This window comes from Armigeres subalbatus, chromosome 3, assembly GCF_024139115.2.
Source record: "Armigeres subalbatus isolate Guangzhou_Male chromosome 3, GZ_Asu_2, whole genome shotgun sequence".
Lineage (NCBI taxonomy): Eukaryota > Metazoa > Arthropoda > Insecta > Diptera > Culicidae > Armigeres > Armigeres subalbatus.
In genome coordinates this window covers 226644375-226668240 of record NC_085141.1, presented here as the reverse complement: position 1 = coordinate 226668240, position 23866 = coordinate 226644375, and the positions used below count along the sequence as shown (strand labels likewise).

The 23866-nt window shown below is 43.2% G+C and overlaps 2 protein-coding genes across 2 annotated transcripts in view; one reads left to right on the top strand and one right to left on the bottom strand.

Moving 5' to 3' along the window:
* LOC134222325 (uncharacterized) overlaps positions 1-23866 on the top strand; it is a 101947-nt gene that overhangs the window by 53870 nt on the left and 24211 nt on the right. The window lies entirely within an intron of this gene.
* Positions 9276-10716, bottom strand: LOC134220480 (protein obstructor-E-like). The gene is made up of 2 exons (XM_062699541.1): positions 10011-10716; positions 9276-9951 (listed from the first exon to the last, which is right to left on the bottom strand). The coding sequence occupies exons 1-2, from the start codon at positions 10673-10675 to the stop codon at positions 9621-9623; spliced, it is 996 nt and encodes a 331-aa protein (XP_062555525.1). The 5' UTR covers positions 10676-10716; the 3' UTR covers positions 9276-9620.

Here is a 23866-nt window from a genome sequence, read left to right as displayed (position 1 = left end):
GCGCCACGACTTTGCCTCTTTGGCAAAGTTGTACTGATCTGATTCATATCTGATTATAATTACACTCTGAGCCTGACATCTTAAATATTAGGTCGGACCACTTTAGGAAAAAAATGGGATAGAATAGTTAAAGATATTTCTAATAAACATAAACACAGACATTTCTAATCAAACACCGAAGAAGAAAACTAAATACGTATTTGTCGATTCAGAATGGGATTAATTAGCAGGCGTTAATAGAAAAATTTGTATAACATTGAATTTGTTCAGCGGCGCAGCCAAAATTTTTGATAACACACGACCTTACGAGACAGTATGGTTTAAGTCTAAATTTGTTTCGAAATTCCGCGGAATTCCGTAAAATTTCGTTATAAGCTAGTTTTTTCTAGCTAATTTTTTTTTTATTTTACGAAACGAAACGAAATCAATAATTCAGATTTCGCCATGCTCAAATTCCGCGGAATTTCGTTTCGAACCACCTGAAACAAAATTTTACGAAATACCGCATATGCTTAGTATTGTTAAGCAATACAGCTTGCTGATGCCGTTTAAAAATGGTAGAAAATCTCAATCATATCGATAATATTCACATTAAAAAAAACTGGTGATATTTTATTGCCGGAAAACTCATGAGGAAAAACGCCTTTCAGCTAACAGCTCCTAGGGAACGACGAATCAAGCGTCGGCGAATCAGAACTCTGGTAGAGAAAGTGTGTGGAGACGCGTAGTCCATTGTAGGTTAGTCCCACTATGGTGTTTTGCTTCGCCAAAATGTTAGATGTTTCATCAAAATGTGTGAAATTTCGGTTTCCTACCTTTATTTTGATTATTCTGACACTTTTTTTACCTAGCCTACTTATTTTTTGGTCTAGTATTGTTACGAACAATACCCAAAAGGCGTTTTGCATTGGGGAGGCGTTTTTGGGCCTCTTCCCTTACAACTTTGCAAGTTCCACATTCCGGTTTTCAATTTGAACGAGTAGGGGAACGGTTCGGCACTTCATCCCATAGCTCCTATATCCACTCCATCAAAAACAAAGCAATGAAAGGAAATTCAGTTTGTTTCTTATTTTTGCGATTTTTTCACCAGTGAGCACGCGTGTTAGCAAAAAGAAGCGATAAGATTGGTGCTGTTTTGTTTTTGTTTTGCGATGAGATGAATATATGTTCAGTGAGATGGAAAACGGAAGAGTTCCCCTATATCAGAAGAAGTTTGTAAACCAAGTGGCAACCCCCCTAAACACAAGGAAATCCTACCCAAGGATTGCGCTGAATCTAAAAATTATAAATCCAAAAGCCCAGTTATTTTATTATTCAGACAGCATTAAATTGCATTTTCACGATAAACCAACACTTGACAGCCCATGTCGGTCAGATCTTGTGGCAATAGGTTTTGTGGTGGTCCAAAGGACCCCGTGCGGTCATCAACAATAATTACGCGTTACCTCATGAACGGTTGAAACTAATATGCCTTTATTAACGATTTTTGAATACAGGGTTACCTACGGGAGACAGTCGAAGCCAGTGTAATTAGAGAAGGCCATTGATGACATCGCAACTTAGTAATCGGTACACTAAATGTGTGCATTGCAATTTGAGGTCTCAGACTAGAATTGCTGAGACATCATTCATGTCAACGAACGACTTTGAGCGTTCGTTGTGCATCAATCGAAAGTATGAGAAATTATTGAAGGGTATGATGTCATGTGTTATGAACATGCCACAGTTTCCCCTTTTTGCTAGCTACTTAACTTTATCATATCACGATTTAATTCCACCTAAAATCACTGACGCTGCTCTTCGTGCAATTGGATGCTGTTTTCCATACACATTTCTCAAGATTCGGGTCCCAGTGATAAAAGAAGGGACACTTCTGAACGGAAATAATTCCTAAATCACAGTACAGGAAAAACTCGCAGATCTTCGGATGGGGGAAAAATGCATACCCTTTTGGTGGACAATTCGGAAACTCGGTTGGAACGGATACCTGAAAACAAATGTAAATAAATAGTAGATACTAAAATGCTTCACAAATATTTTACCGAGCAGTGTGCTGCCTTCGGAGCATCACAGCATCGCTTCTGCTGATTCCAATATCTTCCTTCACCGCATGCCAACATGAAAGGCTTCCGATTCAAACATATGTAGTATTGTTCACAATTGGTGGCACTCGGAAAGAAATTCGGAACACTTGGATCTGCATTTCTACAGAAGTGTTCTACATCAGTCCCAACGCTAGGGGTAGTTATCCCCTCCTCGATTGGGTCAAAAGTAGAAGTAAAACTCGTTGATGCTTCTGTGGACGAACTGGTCGTTTGGTCGACGGTTGTCATACATTCAGCATCAAAATCGCATCGATTTTGTGATGAATCAAATAGCATCCCCGTTGGACAAGTTGCACCTATTCCAGTTCCACCTTGACACATGTAGAAATGGCTGCAATCCGTGGGATCTCCAACGAATTGACCATCTGGCTCGTCTTTACATACATAGCTTTCCGGCGGTATAGCTGAAGCTGTTAAGAAACACAATATAGTTTGAGTCAAAAAAGCAAATTTTCTGATCGACATCACTGATCAATCGTTTCAATGCAGCAGTTCTACTATTTCTATTCGATTGCGTAGGATGCTTGCTGCAATATAAGCAAGAAAACTCACATGAAATACACTTTTACCGCGAGGTCAAATTGGTATTGATGACACCATGGGTTTCGTTTGGTTATCATTCGCAATGTGTAGATAAAAACTCTAGGTCATGAAGTGCATGGAGCATATTTGCTAACTGATATTTTGCTTCGGTTGCGTAGTCAAATGAGTGTCATCAACAGTTTTTTTTAACGTATACTAATTTAAAAATATTATGAATTGGATATTTTGTCGTTTTCACTACAAGCTGTTGCAATATGTAAATAATTCCATAATTCTCATAGAAAGAACTTTAACAAAGGCATTACTCGTCTCAAACATATGTCTAATTGACAAGAAGATTCTTTTGCATATTATGAGATCATTTTTTCACAAATTTACTTCGATATGAATGCTTAGTTACTGGGGTCTCCATTAGCCTTGCGAGCGAAGGCGAATGATTGCCAATCCGGAGATGACGAGTTCGATTCTCGGTCCGGTGTTTTCGGGTTGGAAACTTTCTCAACACACTGGGCATAGTGTACCCATTGTATTTGCCACACAAGATACATGCTCATGCAAAGGCGGACAAAGAAAAATTTTCAATTAATAACTCACATATTTTAGACCCTAGAATATCAAAACGCTAATCCATATTGTAACCGAAATACAGGCATCAGAAACAGACAATTTTTAGTTGTTGATGAACCAATGCATTTGGTCTGCCAAAATAATCGACTTTTAAAAGATTTTCTTTAAGCTTGTTTCATAACCTTTTTTTAGCAGAACAGCCTAATAACGCCTGATGAAGAAATTTTTTTTTCATATCGTGAGTTCCACACCGAACAAACTTTCCAAAGTTTTGCTTTGGGACTACCACTAACCCTTTCTCTGGACTTTCCAGAAGGCATTAGACTCGATTCCAGCTGCCTATGAATGTAAATCTCGATTATAATTTTTTGTCGAAAAAAAAAATCCAAAATTTTGCTACTTTAACTTTAATATTTATATTAAAGTTAAAGTAGCAAAATTTTGGATTGTTTTTTCGACAAAAAAAAAAAAAAAACTGCAGACAGAATCACAAATCGACCACGTTCTGATTGATGGACGGCACTTCTCCGACATTATCGACGTCAGGACATATCGTGGCGCTAACATCGACTCTGACCACTATCTGGTGATGGTTAAACTGCGCCCAAAACTATCCGTCATCAACAATGTTCGGTACCGACGACCGCCGCGGTACGACCTAGAGCGACTGAAGCAACCTGATGTCGCCACTGCATACGCGCAGCATCTCGAGGCAGCGTTGCCGGAAGAGGATGAGCTCGATGGGGCCCCTCTTGAGGACTGCTGGAGTACAGTTAAAGCAGCCATTAACGACACAGCGGAGAACAACGTCGGGTATATGGGTCGAAGTCGACGGAACGATTGGTTCGACGAAGAGTGCAGACAGATTCTGGAGGAGAAGGACGCAGCGCGGGCGGTCGCGCTGCAGCAAGGTACCCGGCAGAACGTGGAACGTTATAGACGGAAGCGGAGACAGCAGACCCGCCTTTTTCAGGAGAAGAAACGCCGCCTGGAAGAAGCGGAGTGCGAGGAGATGGAACAGCTGTGCCGTTCTCAAGATACACGCAAGTTCTATCAGAAGCTCAACGCATCCCGCAAAGGCTTCGTGCCGCGAGCCGAAATGTGCCGGGATAAGGATGGGAGGATCTTGACGGACGAACGTGTGGTGATCGAAAGGTGGAAGCAGCACTACGAGGAACATCTGAATGGCGCTGAGAGTACAGGCAGTGAAAGTCAAGGCAGCGGAGGAGATGACTACGTCAGTTCAGCGGACGATGGAAGTCAACCAGCCCCCACCTTGAGGGAAGTTAAGGATGCCATTCAACAGCTAAAGACCAACAAAGCAGCTGGTAAGGATGGTATTGGAGCTGAGCTCATCAAGATGGGCCCGGAAAAGCTGGCCACTTGCCTGCACAAACTGATAGTCAGAATCTGGGAAACCGAACAGCTACCGGAGGAGTGGAAGGAAGGGGTTATATGCCCCATCTACAAGAAAGGCGACAAACTGGAGTGTGAGAACTTTCGAGCGATCACCATCCTTAATGCCGCCTACAAAGTGATATCCCAGATCATCTTCCGTCGTCTGTCACCATTAGTGAACGAGTTCGTGGGAAGTTATCAAGCCGGCTTCGTTGACGGCCGCTCGACAACGGACCAGATCTTTACTGTACGGCAAATCCTTCAAAATGCCGTCAATTCCAGGTCCAATGCACCATCAGCTCGTTGATTTCAAGGCGCCATACGACAGTATAGACCGCGTAGAGCTATGGAAAATTATGGACGAGAACAGCTTACCAGACTGATCAAAGCAACGGTGGATGGTGTGCAAAACTGTGTGAAGATTTCGGGCGAACACTCCAGTTCGTTCGAATCGCGCCGGGGACTAAGACAAGGTGATGGACTTTCGTGCCTGTTGTTCAACATTGCGCTAGAAGGTGTCATGCGGAGAGCCGGGTGTAACAGCCGAGGTACGATTTTCAACAGATCCAGTCAATTTATTCGTTTCGCGGATGACATGGACATTGTCGGCCGAACATTTGCAAAGGTGGCAGAACTGTACACCCGCCTGAAATGTGAAGCAACAAAAGTTGGACTGGTGGTGAATGCGTCAAAGACAAAGTACATGCTTGTGGGCGGAACCGAGCGCGACAGGGCCCGCCTGGGAAGCAGTGTTACGATAGACGGGGATACCTTCGAGGTGGTCGAGGAATTCGTCTACCTCGGATCCTTGCTAACGGCTGACAACAACGTTAGTCGTGAAATACGAAGGCGCATCATCTGTGGAAGTCGGGCCTACTACGGGCTCCAGAAGAAACTGCGGTCGAAAAAGATTCGCCACCGCACCAAATGTGTCATGTACAAGACGTTAATAAGACCGGTAGTCCTCTACGGACATGAAACATGGACAATGCTCGAGAAGGACTTGCAAGCACTCGGAGTATTCGAGAGACGGGTGCTTAGGACCATATTTGGCGGTGTGCAAGAAGACGGTGTGTGGCGGCGAAGAATGAACCATGAGCTCGCCCAACTCTACGGCGAACCCAGTATCCAGAAGGTAGCTAAAGCCGGAAGGGTACGATGGGCAGGACATGTTGCAAGAATGCCGGACAGCAACCCTGCAAAGATGGTGTTCGCTTCCGATCCGGCAGGTACGAGACGGCGTGGAGCGCAGCGAGCGAGATGGGCAGACCAGGTGCAGAACGACTTGGCGAGCGTGGGGCGTATCCGAGGATGGAGAGATGCGGCCTCGAACCGTGCATTGTGGCGTCAAATTGTTGATTCAGTGTTATCTGTTTAGATGTTAACTAAATAAATGAAATGAACTTTAATATTTGGATTTTGATGCATGCGTCAAGTGAAGATAATATAGGGAAAAACCTGGAAGAAGCCGTTGGCTTCGTTGTAGATCATGTACATGATAGCATCTGCAGCATATAAATGATACCCAAGTATGCGTAGGCTCACTAAGAGCCACCCTTAAGCCTTTTCGATGTTTTCATCAATAGAAACAAGAATACCTAACCATTTCAATGTGCAGACGCAAAGTTTACAAAACCAGCAACATTTCACAGTGATCTCCTTATCAAATCAACAAGGCTTTTGAGACTTTCTAACGCATTTAAAATGTGTTTTAAAAATGGGCCCCGGGCGAAACGCCTCATCTGCAGAGGATAAAGACAATCTTGCGTTCCATTTTAACTGCAACACAAGGACAAACACACAAACACACGAGTTGAGTTTGTCCCAGCGGCGGACAACTGTCATTTTTGTTGATTCAGCTTTGCTGCGTCGCAGCATGCGTGAAAAAATAAAAATGACAGTTGTTCGTTGCTTCCGTATCGAGTGGTGTGCCCCCGAAAACGCGAGCACTTTGAAACTTGGACTCTGTCAGGAGTGATCTGATGGTCTTAGCTATGTTGCACGTACTTAGTTTAGGTCGTATGAGATGGCATTATTTAACGGCGCGTCATTTTGCGAAAAAAGTCGGGGTGGTCCGAAACCGACCGGCAAGCAGTGGTCCGAAACCGACCCCCCCATCATATTGCACTCTACTTTTTTTAAGGGGGAGAAGGCGGAGCAGTTGGTTCTAAAATGTAAACAACAGTATTAATTCTCTACCCTCTTTTTTTATGGCGCGGCAATTTTTATGCACACTTTTGTTTTCGATATTTTATCAAAATCAAACACTCAATCATGCAGCAATAAAACGATGTGGTATGCTTGAGATACCTGCTTGATTATGGGGACTCGAAAAATAATTTATTTGCAGTAACTAACCGAATATAAAATATGTTCGCATTAACGATTGTGCCCAAACACAGGTTTTAAGCTTCGATGCAGAGCACACGAGCTTTGTTCGCCAGTGACAGGCGTATGGGGCCCTTGACTTTTTTACTGCATGATTTGAAAGGGGAAAAGAGAGTGGACAAATTTCTAAATGATTTCGTGATAGATTAGGGAACACCCACAAATTACGTAACGTTTAGAGGGGGAGGGGTTCCCTGATGTGTGACATCCCATACAAAATTTTCAGATGTTTCATACAAAAAGTGTGACATAGAGCGGATGGGGGGCGTTTCGTAACTAATGGATCTTCTCTTATTTAGTGAGATAGGACAAAAAGTGGAAAGAGAATTTTCATCTAGCTAGGGTAAGACTGTATAATATGCCACATAACGCCCCACGTAACACAAAAATATTTCCACTTTCACGTTGTATGGCGGTCTTACAAATATTTAAACGTACCAACTGATTATAGACCTTAGTAAATTCTAGTTTTCTAGAAATTTCACAGTTATGGCGTTATGGCCAGGAGGCCATTTTTACCGTCTTACCCTACATCACCTCCGCAAACGTAATTGTCATTCGTGCAATTCACTCTTGAGTAGGGGATAATGTTGGTCCCATACACTACCCCCACAATTATGGAACGCTCAACAACTTTCTCAACATTCAATTACTTTCAACACTCCACAAAATCAATTAATTGTAGATATTAATACATGAAAACCAACGTTAAGATCCAAGTTTTCGGATCGCTATGTGATATCCATGAAATAGATTTGCTTAGAACAAATTTACTGAGCTTCTAATCGATTGCAAACAATCATATTATGGAACACTTCGTGTCCAAGATGGCGGCGAATGTAAACAAAGCCGTTTTAATGCAAATATTAGCCATAAATTCGTACATACCGCCAATGTGATTGCTGCAATATAACACCAACCAATTATTATTGCTTTTGAGCGTGGATGTCGACACAAAAAACGACCAGGAAGTGATTTATACAGGAAATACTAAACTGTTCCATAACTGTGGGAAAATTTTGTCGTAGCCACAATCATGGAAAACTGATCAATTGTTTCTTGCAGATGGCGCTGTTGGCTAATCTATCTGCGCTTTCGTTTGTCGTTACTCAAACTATTTTGTGCGAAATATAGATCAGTTCTGGACTACAGGAAAAGGGTCGGTTTCGGACCACCATTTTTGAGAATGCCGAAAACGTATACTTTCACTTTACCCTCTATATCTCCTAACTTTCCACAGCTGCACCCATAATGAAGCCTCAGATATATAGAATAATGTCCCCGCTACAATATAGACTACGGAACTTGACCAAAACTCATTTTTCGCAATTTCATGGCCTTTGCCATTTAGGGGGTCGGTTTGGGAACATTCTCCCCTACATATAAAAAAGTGGTGATATTTCGATGCCGAAAAACTCATGAGGCGAAACGCGTCTCAGGGAACAACGCACCACGTTTCGGCGAATCATTCGGGTATGAACAGTGCGTGGTGACACGTGTTTTGTTATTGCCTTCTCAAAAACGGTAAACCTGAAAGAAAATTGATAATAAACACAACATTATAATACATATAAACCTTATAAAAATCAGTTTAACCCTTAAAGGCGCAAAGCGATTTTTTTAGAAATCGTCGGAAATATTTTTAACATAAATAACCATTGAAATAATTAACATTAAACGTATTTTCGGTTTGTTGTTTTAAAACAACATTGCGCATTTAAGGGTTAATATCAACAGTGAAGCCTTATCTTCTTATTGGCATTCTGTTTTGGTGACGTAAAGAAAAATAAGTTTAAAAAGTAACGGTAAATGCTTCAAATCAAGAAATAATCTTCGAACTATTCACACTCGTTTATGATTATTTAGAAATTTGTTGTTCCCCATCCCTGAATGTATGGCAAAACCTGGGAATCATGCAATCCGTTCGAATTTGTCCGAAAATGCTCAAAATTCTTATCAGAGTTTTTAAATAAAGAAAAAAATCACCAGATTTTGAAAACAATCGATTTCTACAAGATTTCAAAGAATAAAATCATGTGAAGGATGATAATAGTAAGTTAAGCTAACATTGCTCAATTCTCGAGATTAGATCAATTGATTACTATATGCAAATATTGGGCATGCCAATCCATGTCCTCAAGCTTTTCGTCACATTCAGTTTGAGATCCATTTTGCTTAAGGACCACCTTATTTCTCGAAACCCTCATTTCTTTTCTAAACAAGTGTCATAACTTATGGGATTTCTCTAATCTTATTCTTTATCTGACGCTTTTGTTAAATTTTAATAAAATCTTGGTAATTGGAAAATACAAAATGCTAAGTTTCAGTGGAAGTAAGGTACACCGGAGCATCCGAGGTCTATTATGAAGGAAAGTGAAAACTCGACCCATTTTTTAAATTTATTAATTATTGAGCAAAACCACATAAGAAGTGTGCAAAACTGTTCTTATCTGTATTTTCATTTTCCTTGGCAGATCCTACTTTCTTCGGTGTACCTTATGTCATGCTAACAATAAGAAATTTCAAATACGCGATATGTATCACAGTTATATGCTTGTATACACTTTTGTATTGCATTTAATTAGCAGCCATAACCCAACGATATGTTTTCATCCCAATCTATTTACTGCAGTGTGTGATAGATTCGTAGTTGCACGATCCAGATGTATTGTCCCAGTTGAGACCTTCGTCACAGCGTTTCAGCATCGCTTTACCCTTATAGCATAGATAGTAGTGACGGCAGCTCTTTGGATGGTCTACCCAGTTTGCTGAAGTGTCCGGACAGGAAACCGTTTTAGGGGTCAGAAACGGTTCGTACACCTCTTTGTATGGAGTAAAATTGGTGCAATGCGACTTCTCAATTGGCGTACACCAATTGTTGATGGGATCCCAATGCAGCCCTTGTGCACAGCTGTTTTCGTGAGGCTCACCATTGTAGCAGTAGTAATACCTAGGGATAATAGTATTTTAGTATCAAGTGGGATAATTATTCTAAGCTAATTCATTTACTTCGCGCAGTCGAATCTGTCAGCAATAAAAATCATTTTGTAGGGGTCATTCCACATCGGGCAGATTCTGTCTTGTAGACCACATCTCGCGTAGATCGGGTAAGTGCATTGACCAGAGGTAGCATCGAAATGAAGTCCTGGGGCGCAGTCCTGAACAACCGGCACACCGTCAAAGCACATGACGTATTTTGAGCAGCTGTCCTTATGAGCAACGCTTGATACGCCATTCTTGGGACATTTGTACGCATGTTCGACTTCGGAGTCATCGATGTTTATCGGTACGATTGCAGTAGTGATGATAACTGGTGCAGTGGTCCAAACTGGTACTTCTGGGGCTACTGGAGCTACGGGAGCAACTGGAGCGACAGGAGCGACAGGAGCAACAGGAGCTACAGGGGCTTCTGGTGCCACTGATTCTGGTACAAAAGGTCCCACAGAACAGGAAACCTGCTCTGGAATTTTACAAACTCGGGAGAATTGGTCCCAGTAAAGTCCCGATGGACATTGAAACCCTTCAAATTTTCCATTCGTGCAAGCGTAGTATCTTGAACAATCGTCCCTTACTCGGAAAGTGCTTCCGTTACGGATTCCAGCACACTCTTTATCAACTTCTATGCCGTGGATCACTGCCACCAGGGCGATCGTGTATACCACGAGAAGTTTCATTATTATTCAAGCCAAATGTCAGCAACTGATTGCCAGTGGACAGTTACGAAATATCACTGATTCATTCCAAACGGAAACATTTGTTTATATCCTTGAAGCATGCGGCAAGTAACCTACGCAAAACGATAAAGTGTACACCGATAGTGCTGTGTATCGGTTCAAAATTAATGGAACAAAGTAGTCAACCTCATTTATCGCCGACTTGTTGCACTTAAAATAGCGCTCTTACTCATCAAATGGAACGGCACTAAGCAAGCCTGCTATGTGCACCAAAGCTAATTGAATAGATGTGTTATTGCCAAAAATTGCATTCCGCAACAATAACATTGGCAAATGAAGGTTCCTTATCTTTTTCTTTCATGCCTCCACAATCCTACTGAAACTTGGCCAGGTTTCACTTGGTGTTCTTACCAGCACTTTCACAGATATAAATTGAAGGCTTTCTACTTTCTACAAATTTATTATTTATACAAGATACTGTATAACTAGCACGTTGATTACCTAAGAACTGAAAGCCGAGAATTATTTCCACATGAATGATTTTGGGCTAGTTTAAAAACAAAGCTCACTACCTCGGGTTTGGCAATCCCACGTCTTTGCTCGCAATGCCTAATGGAAACCCCGAATTCGGGTTATCTGTGTAAAACAAAAATATTTTTAACGTGGAAGTAGTACATTCCATTTGATCATATTAAAAATCTTCATAGTTCTTAGAAAATTGCCTAATAATAGAAAAAAATGATTGATCTACCATGTCTGTAACTTAGAGTGGGGTAGTGTATCAAATAAACTGAACAATGCTTTTTGCGTTAGAAGGGTACCGAAATAAACATTTTCAGTTTAAGCTCCTTTTTCCAAGAACAGTTCAAATCAATTTTGCGTTACCCTTAAAAACGATTTCTATCGCCGTTGCCATAGTTCGAATAAGTTATTAAGCATATGTTGCTCCTATATAGGGAGGAGATCTGTTCATGCATTTCAAGGCAGCATGCGACGGTATAGACCGCGACTACGGATAATCATGGACGATAACAGCTTTCCTGGAACTGATAGAATCATTAATGAGTGGTGTGCAAAATTGTGTGAATATCGACCCTGCAGTTCAATATTGGCTTGAAGTAATATAAATACACCACCAGTGTATTTATCTTGTATTGAAGGTTGCAAGTAAGGATCGATTCAGCCAATTTTTTGCTTTGCGATGGACTGTTTTGGTCGAACATTTGAAAAAGGCGGTTTGAACTAATCAATGTGTCTAAGATAATGTGCATGCTAGTTAGAGGGGCCGATTGCGAAGCTGTGCTACGATAAACGGGGACACCTTCGAGATGATGCATAAAATCGTCTACCTTTGGTCCTTGCAAACGTCTTCCTTGGATCTTAGCTAATGTTAGTCGTGAAATACGAAGGTGCAACACGGTTTTGAGAAATGGAGATCAACGACTACTGATGATCCATTTTGTAACTTTCCCTTATATATATTATATTATTGTCAAATTTGTCTTATGTCTTATATGCCTTATTTGTCTTTTTTGTCTTATGTCTTATTTCCCTTATTCGATGAATTTGTCTTATTCGTCTTATTTGTAATATTTGTCTTATTTCTATTATGTGTCTTATTTGTCTCATTTGTCTTATTTGTTTTACGCAATCAACACAAAATCGTATGTGATGATACATAAGATGCAAAAGTGGAAGTATCTCTGTATACTGTATAAGAAGTACCTATATTGCCTCCACTTTAGCATCTTATGTGAAATCAAACACGATATTGTGTTGAATAGGTTATTTATCTTGTTTGATTTATTTGTCTTTTGTTTTTCACATCCTTGCTGACAGACAAGACTATGGTGGCAGCCAGGTGGAAGGAGCACTTCGAAGATTTGTTGAATGGTGAAAACGAAGGTGTATTAAGAAGCAGGATGGACATAGTCGGCGACGGTCAAGCTGTGGAACCACCAACGCTGGACGAGGTTAAGAAGTCTCTAAACGAGCTGAAAAACAGTAAAGCTGCTGGGAAGGACGAGATCCCGACCGAGCTTCTCAAACACGGAAGTGAGCAGCTGCATCAATCAATCCACCACATTATCCAGGAAATATGGGAGGATGAAGAACTACATGCCGGCTGGTTGGATGGCCTTATATGCCCAATCTATAAGAAAGGGTACAGACTAGAGTGTGCCAATTACAGAGGGATCACCGTTCTGAAGTCGGCGTACAAAATACTGTCTCGTATCCTGTTTAACAGACTGAGACCGCTTGAGGAGTCCTTCGTCGGCGAATACCAGGCAGGTTTTCGTGAGGGCCGATCAACGACGAATCAGATGTTTAGCCTGCGAATGATGCTTGATAAATTCCGGGAGTACTACTTGCAGACTCACCATCTGTTCATTGATTTCAAAGCAGCGTACGATTCAGTGAAGATAAATGAGCTGTGGCAGATAATGTCTGAACATGGTTTTCCGGCGAAACTGATTAGACTGATACGTGCAACGCTGGATGGCTCGAATTCAAGATTGCAGATGAAGTGTCAATTTCGTTTGTGACCTTAGACGGATTGAAGCAAGGTGAGGCACTTTTGAATTTATTATTCAACATTGCACTCGAAGGCGCTATTAGGAGATCTGGCGGGCAGAGGAACGGCACTATCATATCACACGGTCACGTATGTCCCTGGGCTTTGCGGGCGACATCGACCTCATTGGAATCGATCGCAGAGCAGAAGGGGAGGCGTTTGTCCCACTGAAGATGGAGACGACGAGGATAGGCTTAACCATTAACTCTACCAAGACAAAGTATTTGCGGCAGGTAGAGATAGGGGAAGACCTGGTGTTGGTGCAGAAGTAGTGGTTGATGGGGATGTGTTTGAAGTTGTTGAAGAATTTGTTTACCTTGGAACGCTTGTGACATGTGACAATGACGTTTATTGTGAAGTGAAAAGACGTATTGCTGCTGCGAATAGGGCCTTTTACGGATTAGGTAACCAGATAACCACAGATAACCAGATAACCAGACGATAACCACAACTGTCTTATGTTGAGCGAGCTCCAGGCCTCTAGTGCTTATCCAATCCGCCATCGTGCTGATCGCGTGTGCTGCGGTCAGTTCTACCTCGGGAATTGACTCCCCGTAGACCTCTAAAGGTTACGTCATCGGCGAAGCCGACGATCTTAACACCAGGAAGGAAATTTTAGCCTCAGAACCTCGTCATACATAAGGTTTCATAATCGCCCGGCGGCTTCCCGGCCTTCGGCAACAACACCAGTTTTTGTCTTTTCCATCTTTCGAGGAATCTACAATTATCAATGCATCTCTGCATAACTAGCCTAAACATGTTCGGGTTCGCTATGATTGCTGCCTTGAGAGCGCTGTTCGGAACTCCATCAGACCCTGGAGCTTTGTTCGTTACCAGGGATTTAGCCACCGCGAGTAACTCTCCGTTCGTCACCGGAGCCACCATTTCGGCCGCACTCATTTTGCCTTGCGGTGCAGGAGGCCAGAGAAAAGTACCTCGATAATCCTCGTCAACCTATACGAGGACCGTTTGGGGTGAAGGGCTTCGTATGGTCTTGGCCATCACTATCCTGTAGGCGTCACCCTACGGATTCGCATTGGCTCCTTTGCATAGGTTGTCGAAAAATGCTCTCTTACTGCTCTTGATGGCCTTGTTAAAGGCCAGTTTCGCAGCTCTAAACACTTCACGGCGGTCCGCTCTTTCATCCTCGGTGCAGGCACGTTGCATCCTTCGTTTAACGTTGAGGCAGGTTGATCGAAGAGTCGCAATCTCGGGACTCCACCAGTATACCGGACGTCTGTTATTTCTTGGCAGGGCTATCCTCGGCATGGTGGCGTCGAACGCGTATGATAGGACAGCTACCAACGTATTCCCGCCTAAACCTCAGTGTTGGCTTTCAGTCCCAGGGCCGCGGTGAAAACTTCGCTGTCGAAGTGATTGGTTCTCCACCCCGGACCTCGGATGTTGCACACCATTGTTGATCTTAATGCGATTTGCTACACCCAACCGGCTGTTGTTAGATTTTCAAACAATTTTGCATAAGAATCTACCAAAACCTGTATAAGAACTGGGCATATGCGAAATTGTTAGATTTTTATACAAAAAATGTTCGAAAAGCTTACAAAATTGTTAGATTCTTATACAATTTTTGTATAAGAATCTAGCAATTTCGCATATGCCCAGTTCTTATACAGGTTTTTGTAGATTCTTATACAGAATTGTTGGAAAATCTAACAACCGCCGGTTGGGTGTAGATGATGACTACGGGTGTACCCCTCATCCACCCTCCAGTTTAAGTCTGGTGACAGACCAGGACTGACAAACGTTACGTCAATCCATGACTCAACCGCGTTCCTTTTTAACGTGCAACCATCATTAACTAGCACTGCGTCGAGCTTCGCTAGCGCCTTGAGTAACGTTTGCCACCTTCGATTGGTGCAGCGCAGCGGCTGCCCCACTCCACTCCATGACGACCGGCTCACTAGGTCAGACGAAGGCCTATCGATCATCTGGTTGAACTGTTCTAATGGCTACCTTGGCGGGGCCACAAGTTAAGGGACTTGTACCCCAATTCTAAGCACCGATAGCACCTGTCCACTGAGCGCGGCTAGATTTTGCTCACTGGGCATACTGACCAGTCGATCTTCAACTTCCCTCTCTCCATTACCATTTTGGCTTCCGCAACCGGTAACCTAAGGTAGGCTACCTGCGTGCCAAAGCGACCGCCTCTTAGGCGTACACAGGTCTTCTCGACGTCTGTACTGCACTGATCTGTGTCAGCAGAGACGACGTCGGCCGCGTTCGTGACCTCGTCCAGTTGCTTGCACTGGAGGGTCATTTCCGTCCCCAACGACCTCACCTCAGCGTCATCACCCAAGACCTTTTGGGCCAGCTTCATGTAGTCAGTCCCACTAGCCACGTTTCAGAACCAAGATCATTTCACCGGTCTTGTTGCGTCTGACGCTTCGCACGTCCTGACCCAGCGCCGAAAGCTTTTCGGCCGCCCGCATCGATTTAAGTACTTCAGCGTACTTTTCCTTATCAGTTTTCACCAACAAGGCCTCGCCTCTGTCCTTAGCTTTCTTTGCGGGCCGAGATGCGTTCGACTTCTGCTTTGCCCTACTGGCCAGCTGACAGAAATTTTCGGTCTGTTATGTCAATATCACAGGCCAGCTGGTACCATCTTGCGGTCCGACTTGCCCCTTGTTGGAGCCTTTCGCCTTTTTGGGCCAAGAAGTCACCCCGATCTGCTCCGGTCATATGACGTTTGACCTTTATGGTCGCACGTCCTTTGGCTTTGCTCTGAGCGCCTTCGCCGGATTGCTGCTTGATCCGTTTCGGGTTAGCCGAAGTCTTTTCTTCATTGCCATTGCCCAATCGAGCGTGCTGATAGGGCTATACCCCGTCACTGCTGGGGAGACTCCGGTGCTGCTAGATGCAGCCTCCGTCGCTCCGCTCACCGCCTCCCTGGGAGGAGACCTCACCAAACCCCCCTTTACAATGGGATTTACCACCTCCATGCCTAACGCATAGTCAAAAGAATTATTTGTAGCTTCACTCATTGTAATTGGGTCCCCCTTATGGCTGCCGTCAAATCCTACTGAAGAGGTCGCTCCTAATGATCCCATGGTTATCTTTGCATGCCTTACGGCTAGGGTTGACACTTACGTGGGACAGGATTCCGCGTTGAATGCGAGCAAACAATTAAGAAAAAGGGCTAAAAATGAGTAATACTTGCATAATCCTTTTTGCATAAATTATTTATGTTTTGACTATATTTTCTGAGCCTATAGTCCGATCTGGCCAATTTTCAATAGATAACAATAGGGAAGCATTCAGCGTTTATTTATTTCTTTATTTTATACATTTCGCGTTGAATAAAATCAATATTTTGTCCAAAACTTTTAATCCCGTAGTGCGATCGGGTTGATTTTCAACAGGGAATAGTGGGGCAGGATTCCCCGTCTTATGCAGTTTTATTTCATTTATTTAGTCTACATCTAAACAGATAACACTGAATCAACAGTTTGACGCCACAATACACGGTTCGAGGCTGCATCTCTCCATCCTCGAATGCGCCCAACGCCCGACAAGTCGTTTTGCACCTAGTCTGCCCACCTTGCTCGCTGCGCTCCACGCCGTCTCGTGCCTGCCGGATCGGAAGCGAACACCATCTTTGCAGGGTTGCTGTCCGGAATTCTTGCAAGATGCCCTGCCCATCGTACCCTTCCGGCTTTAGCAACCTTCTGGATACTGGGTTCGACGTAGAGTTTGGCAAGCTCATGTTTTATTCTTCGCCGCCACACACCGTCTTTTTGCACACCGCCAAAGATGGCCTTAAACACGTGTCTCTCGAATACTCCGAGTGCTAGCAAGTCCTTCTCGAGCATTGTCCATGTTTCATATCCGTAGAGGACAACCGGTCTCGTTAGCATCTTGTACATGACACATTTGGTGCGGTGGCGAATCTTTTTGACCGCATTTTCGCCTGGAGCCCGTAGTAGGGCCGACTTCCACAGATGATGCGCCTTCGTATTTCACAACTAACATAGTTATCAGCCGATAGCAAGTATCCAAGATTCCTCGACCACCTCGAAGGTATCTCCGTCTATCGTAACACTGCTTCCCAGGCGGGCCCTGTCGCGCTCGGTTCCGCCCACAAGCATGTACTTTGTCTTTGACGCATTCACCACAAGTCCAACTTTTCTTGCTACGCGTTTCAGGCGGGTGTACACTGTACACCCGTATACTGTCGTATGCCGCCTTGAAATCAATTAACAGATGGTGCGTTGGGACTTGGTATTCACGGCATTTTTGAAGGATTTGTCGTACAGAAAAGATCTGGTCCGTTGTCGGGTCACAGACGTCGGAAGATGATCTGGGAAATCACTTTGTAGGAAGCATTCAGGATGGCGATCGCTCGAAAGTTCTCACACTCTAGCTTGTCGCCTTTCTTATAGATGGTGCATATAACCCCTTCCTTCCACTCCTCCGGTAGCTGCTCAGTTTCCCAGATTCTGACTATCAATTTGTGCAGGCAAGTGGCTAGCTTTTCCTGGCCCATCTTGATGAGCTCAGCTCCGATACCATCCTTACCAGCTGCTTTATTGGTCTTTAGCTGCTGGATGGCATCCTTAACTTCCCTCAAGGTGGGGGCTGGTTGGCTTCCATCGTCCGCTGAATTGACGTAGTCATCTCCTCCACAGCTGTTCACAGCTGTTCCATCTCCTCGCACTCCGCTTCTTCTTGGTGGCATTCTTCTCCTGAAAAAGGCGGGTATGCTGTCTCCGCTTCCGTCTATAACGTTCCACGTTTTCCCGGGTACCTTGCTGCAGCGCGAGCGACCGCGCTGTGTCCTTCTCCTCCAGAATCTGTCTGCACTCTTCGTCGAACCAATCGTTCAATCGACTTCGTCTCATATACCCGACGTTGTTCTCCGCTGCGTCGTTAATGACTGCTTTGACTGTATTCCAGCAGTCCTCAAGAGGGGCCCCATTGAGCTCACCCTCTTCCGACAACGCTGCCTCGAGTTGCTGCGCGTATGCAGTGGCGACATCAGGTTGCTTCAGTCGCTCTAGGTCGTACCGCGGCGGTCGTCGGTACCGAACATTGTTGATGACCAGATGGTGGTCAGAGCCGATGTTAGCGTCACGATATGTCCTGACGTCGATAATGTCGGCAAAGTGCCGTCCATCAATCAGAACGTGGTGGATTTATGATTCTGTCTGCAGTGGTGATCTCCAGGTGTATCGATACGGGAGTCTGTATTGGAATTAGGTGCTGCCAATGGCCATATTCTTGGAGGCGGTGAAATCAATTAGTCGTAGGCCATTTTCGTTCGTCAGCTGAACTTCCCAATAGTCGGTCTAGACTTCTCCTCTTGGCCAACCTGAGCGTTCAAATCTCCTATGATGATTCTGACGTCGTGGCTTGGGCAGATGTCGTAGTCACGTTCCAGCTGCGCGTAGAATGCTCCCTTATCATCATCAGTGCTTCCGGAGTGTGGGCTATGGACGTTGATTATGCTGAAGTTGAAGAACCGGCCTTTGATCCTCAACCTGCACATTCTTTCATTGATCGATCACGCGTCTTTCCATATTGCCCATCACTATGAAAGCTGTTCCCATCTCGTGTGTGTTGCCGCAGCTCTGATAGATGGTATGATTACCTCTAATCGTTCGCACCATTGATGCCTTCCAACAAACCTCCTGCAGCGCTACGATGCCGAATCCACGGTCCTTGAGCACATCGGCGAGTATGCGTGTGCTCCCGATGAAGTTGAGAGATTTGCAGTTCCACGAACCGAGTTTACAATCGCTAGTCTTTTTTCGTCGCAGAGGCTTTGCCGAAGGTTCCGGACCGTACTCTCTTGTGGATTGTTCGTTGCGTATGTTTTTTAAAGGCTGGAGGACCATTCATCCTTATTCCCGGCGGATCATGGTGCACACCCGAGCAGCACAAGTCAGACAAAACCGGCAGCAGCAACTTGATTGTGACTGAATCCGGTCACATATTAGTTACAGTAACCTATGTGGAACATGTGTGCTGCTAGGGCAGTTTCACTTAGAGTCCCTCGCTGGCACTCGGACGATGATCAGCCGCCCCTAACATGGAGAACAGACGCTTAGTAAGATTTGCACCTCCGGAGAGGAGCAAACCCCCCTTTATTAACCGTGTTCTAAATAAATTGCGAATATAAAAAAAAAATCATAAAATAAATCCATTTTATGCGAAACGCAGTTCGTCGGGCCTGCTAGTTATAAAATAAACTTTTTTGTGCTCACAGTGGTGTGAATTTGATGTGGGAGTACTATATGGACACGAATCCATTACTGCTAATAGAAGTATCAGAAATGGCTGTCTTCTTGTAATAAGTAACTGGAAGATTTGTCCGCAGCAGAACGTCGAAGGCTAGTAAATCGACCCAAACGTCCAGACGGTCTGGCACTCTGGCATATTATTGTTTGCCTTTACTCACTGAAAAATGATCGACGGGAGTCCCAAACATCAACTCACAGCCAGGGTAGAAATATTTCACAGTCAATGCAGAGAAAAACATGGATCTCAGTAAAATCTGCTGTCGCCTTCATTGCCGCCCTGGTGAGTGCGACTGGGTGCAGCCGAAATATCATTTCCGATGCCGACTATTCAATTTCGCATTCAGCCACTCCCAAGTCGCTCTGACATGCTGCTCAGTTCGCGCCTTACCGTATGACTGTGAGTGGCCCATTTAAACGCGTGGTGAATTTTTTCAATTTGCTGGGTGAATGTGTACATTTTGCTGTGGTAAATTTCATCTTCGCGGCGCTGTGGGTGATGTGAGTTCTGTTGTTTACTTTTCTGCCTCTCCGGGAATGTGAGGTTGATTTCAAAGCAGGAGGAAAATAAAAAAATGATATAAAAAAACATCACCTTCATCCAGTGCTGCCGAATATTTACAACCCTGCTCACAGCGATCAATCAATTGTGAACAAATTAGAATTTTGGTGCGTGAACTTATCTGCATGTTTACACAAAATTGACGTACATGTGCATAAAAGCTGCAGGAAAACCTTCTGAAGAAGTTGATTGAAGGCACACAGTTAGACAAACACATCGCCATCACACTTTTGAATTAAATAGCGATTTTTTCTAGATTCGAGCAACGTGATCCACGAGTTGAATTGAACAAAACACATCATCGCAGAACATGAAGGCCCCAGGTTCCGATAACATTCTGAATTTCGAGCTCAAACACATGAGTGCTCCGTTCTTTGAGCACTTTTCGCTGATCGTTAATCAATGTATCCGGCTCAGTTACTTTCCATCGTTCTGGAAGTCAGCGAAAGACATCCCTATCCGTACGCCTGGGAAGGATCTTTCCTCCCCCAAAAGTAATCGTCACATCAGCCTTCTCTCAGGATTATCCGAGCTATTTGAAAAATCTATTCATTACCGGTTTCTTGATTCTGTCGGAAATCTCAACATTTTGCTCGAGGAAAAGTTTGGTTACCGACGCGGTCAACTGTTCACCAACTGACCCGAGTTACCAATGTCCTCAGACGGACAAGTTTGCCTCAAAAACCTCCGTCATGGCCTTACTCGATGTAGAGAAGGAGTTTGACAATGCACTATGGTCCAGGATACAGATTTACGCGGAAAGATGAATTTAACACCAAAACTATATTTTTCAGAAAAAAAACTGTTGTTCTACAAAATTGTTCGAAATAGTAAGGCTATCATTATGTTTCTACCAAAAAATAGGGTGGCCCATCATATAAAAAAAATATATATTTTTTTTTATTTCTCGGAATATTGACAAGTTGTGTTCTACAAAGTTGTAGCGTAGCTTATTCCAATCAATTTAGCTGAAAAAACTTTTTCTGTAGCTCTTAAGTTGGCTGATTTAGAGCAATTTTACCTAATTGGATTATGGTGTACCTATAAAAAAACAGAATTTTTATTTTTCATTTCTCACGAAAGTCATCATCTGAAGACTTTTGGGGCTTTTCAAAACGCGTATTTTGCTATAAGAATACCGTCTGTATCTTCTTCCGTTGTCGAGTTATATCAATTTATTTGAAAAAACATGATTTTAGTAAACTTGATAAAACTTGAAATAAAAAAATATCATATCCCCAATTTTTTGACATAATAAAGAATATTAGTTACTCTTTCAAATGCCGTGTGAATATATTTTTTAGGTCTGCCCTAACCGGAGATATCAACTTATGAAAAAAATGAAATTTTGACAGAAAAACGATTATAACTTAAGATCGGAAAAAGATATTGAGCATATTTACCCATCGAAAGTTGCATTTTTTGGTGTCAGGCCATTTGGCCGAATGCTGTTTGGCCGAACGGGTCATTTGGCCGAATGCCGTTTGGCCGAATAGTTAGAAAATTTACCTCGAATTACGAGTAGCGATGATTGAGAAATGAAACGTGAGTAATGAGGAGTAAGAAGTGAGAAGTGAAATGTGAAAAGTGGGAAGAGAAAAGTGAACAGAGAACTTCTTCCTTCTTCTCCTTCTTCCTTCTTCTTTCTTCTTCTTTCTCCTTCTTCCTCCTTTTCCCTTCTCTCTTCTCCTTCTTCCTTCTTCTTTCTTCCGTCTTTCTTTTTCCTTCTTTATTTTTTCTTCCTCCCTCCTTTTTCTTTCTTCCTTCTTCATTCCCCTTTCTTTCTTCTTTCTACTTCCTTCTTCCTTCCCCCTTCTCCCTTTTTTCTTCTTCCTTCTTCATTAAGCCAATTCCTTCTCTCTTCTTCTTTCTTCCTTCTTCCATCTTCCATCTTCCTTCTCCCATCTTCCTCCTTCCTTCTACCTTCTTCTTTCTTCCTTCTTCCTTCTTCCTTCTTCTTTCTTCCTTCTTCCTTCTTCTTTTTTCCTTCCTTCTTTCTTCCTTCTTCCTTCTTCCTTCTTCCTTCTTCCTTCTTCCTTCTTCCTTCTTCCTTCTTCCTTCTTTCTTCTTCCTTCTTCCTTCTTCCTTCTTCCTTCTGCCTTCTTCCTTCTTCCTTCTTCCTTCTTCCTTCTTCCTTCTTCCTTCTTCCTTCTTCTTTCTTCCTTCTTCCTTCTTCCTTCTTCCTTCTTCCTTCTTCCTTCTTCCTTCTTCCTTCTTCCTTCTTCCTTCTTCCTTCTTCCTTCTTTCATCTTCCTTCTTCCTTCTTCCTTCTTCCTTCTTCCTTCTTCCTTCTTCCTTCTTCCTTCTTCCTTCTTCCTTCTTCCTTCTTCCTTCTTCCTTCTTTTTTCTTTCTTCTTCCTTCTTCTTTCTTCCTTCTTCTTTTATCCTTCTTTTATCCTTCTTCCTTCTTCCATCTTCCTTCTTCCTTCTTCCTTCTTCCTTCTTCCTTCTTCCTTCTTCCTTCTTCCTTCTTCCTTCTTCCTTCTTCCTTCTTCCTTCTTCCTTCTTCCTTCTTCCTTCTTACTTCTCCCTTCTTCCTTTTTCCTTCTTCTTTCTTCCATCTTCTATCTTCCTTCTTTCTTCTTTATTCTTCCTACTTCTTTTGTTTTTCTTTTTTCCTTCTTCATTCTTTCTTCTTCTATGGTTCTTTCTTCTTTCTCTTTCCTTCTTCTTAATTTATCCTTCATTCGGAGAATTTCAACTATTCGGCCAAACGGCATTCGGCCAGATGGCATTCGGCCAAATGACCCTTTCGGCCAAATGGCATTCGGCCAAACGACATTCGGCCAAACGGCATTCGGCCAAATGACCCTAAACCCATTTTTTTAAGCTTTAAAAGTCACCTAAAGATGACTTTTTTGAGAAATCTAAAAGAAAAAAAGTAGATCAAAAATACTGTTTTTTGAGGTACACCCTAATCCAATTAGGTAAAATTGCTCTAAATCAGCCAACTTAAGAGCTACAGAAAAAGTTTTTTCAACAAAATTTATTGGAATAAGCTACGCTACATTTTTGTAGAACATAACATGTCAATACAGTCGGGATTCGCTGGTTGGGATCTTAATGCTTGGGTCACTTTTTAGTTGGGCCTCCGCTGGTTGGGCCATGGCCCAACTAAAAAGCAACCGTACGTCAAAATTCAATGTAAACACGGAAAACGAGATTGGGCGTCACTGGACATCATTTGTGATGTTCAAGTCGAAATACACGTGTTCAAATGGCTGTCAGTTGGCCCAACTAAAAAACCGAATTCGTTAGTTGGGCCGAGGTCGTGGCCCAACCAGCGAATCGCGACTGTATTCCGAGAAATAAAAAAAATATTTTCTATTTTTTTTATATGATGGGCCACTCTATTTTTTTGTAGAACCATAATAATGGCCTTACTATTTCGAACAATTTTGTAGAACTTCAGTTTTTTCTAAAAAATATAGTTTTGGCGTAAAATGCATCTTTCCGCGTAAATCTGTATCCTGGACCATAGTGCAATGTATGGCATTATGGTCTGGTGTACAAATTACAACGCTACAATCGTCCCAGCTACCTGATTAAAATCATCAAAAACTACCTGTCGGCGAGGGCATTCCGGGTCTCAATCAGCGGAGCGAATTCCGTTGCGCACGACATCATCGCAGGCGTCCCCCAGGGCAGTGTCCTCGAGCCCATGTTATTTTACCTGATTAGGTCCGGCATGCCAGAACCTCCAGAAAGCGGCATTCTGTCTCTGTTCGCAAATGACGCCTCCACCCTATAGAAGTGAGCCAGCCAAGGGCTGAAAACCTGTTTAATAAAGACGATAA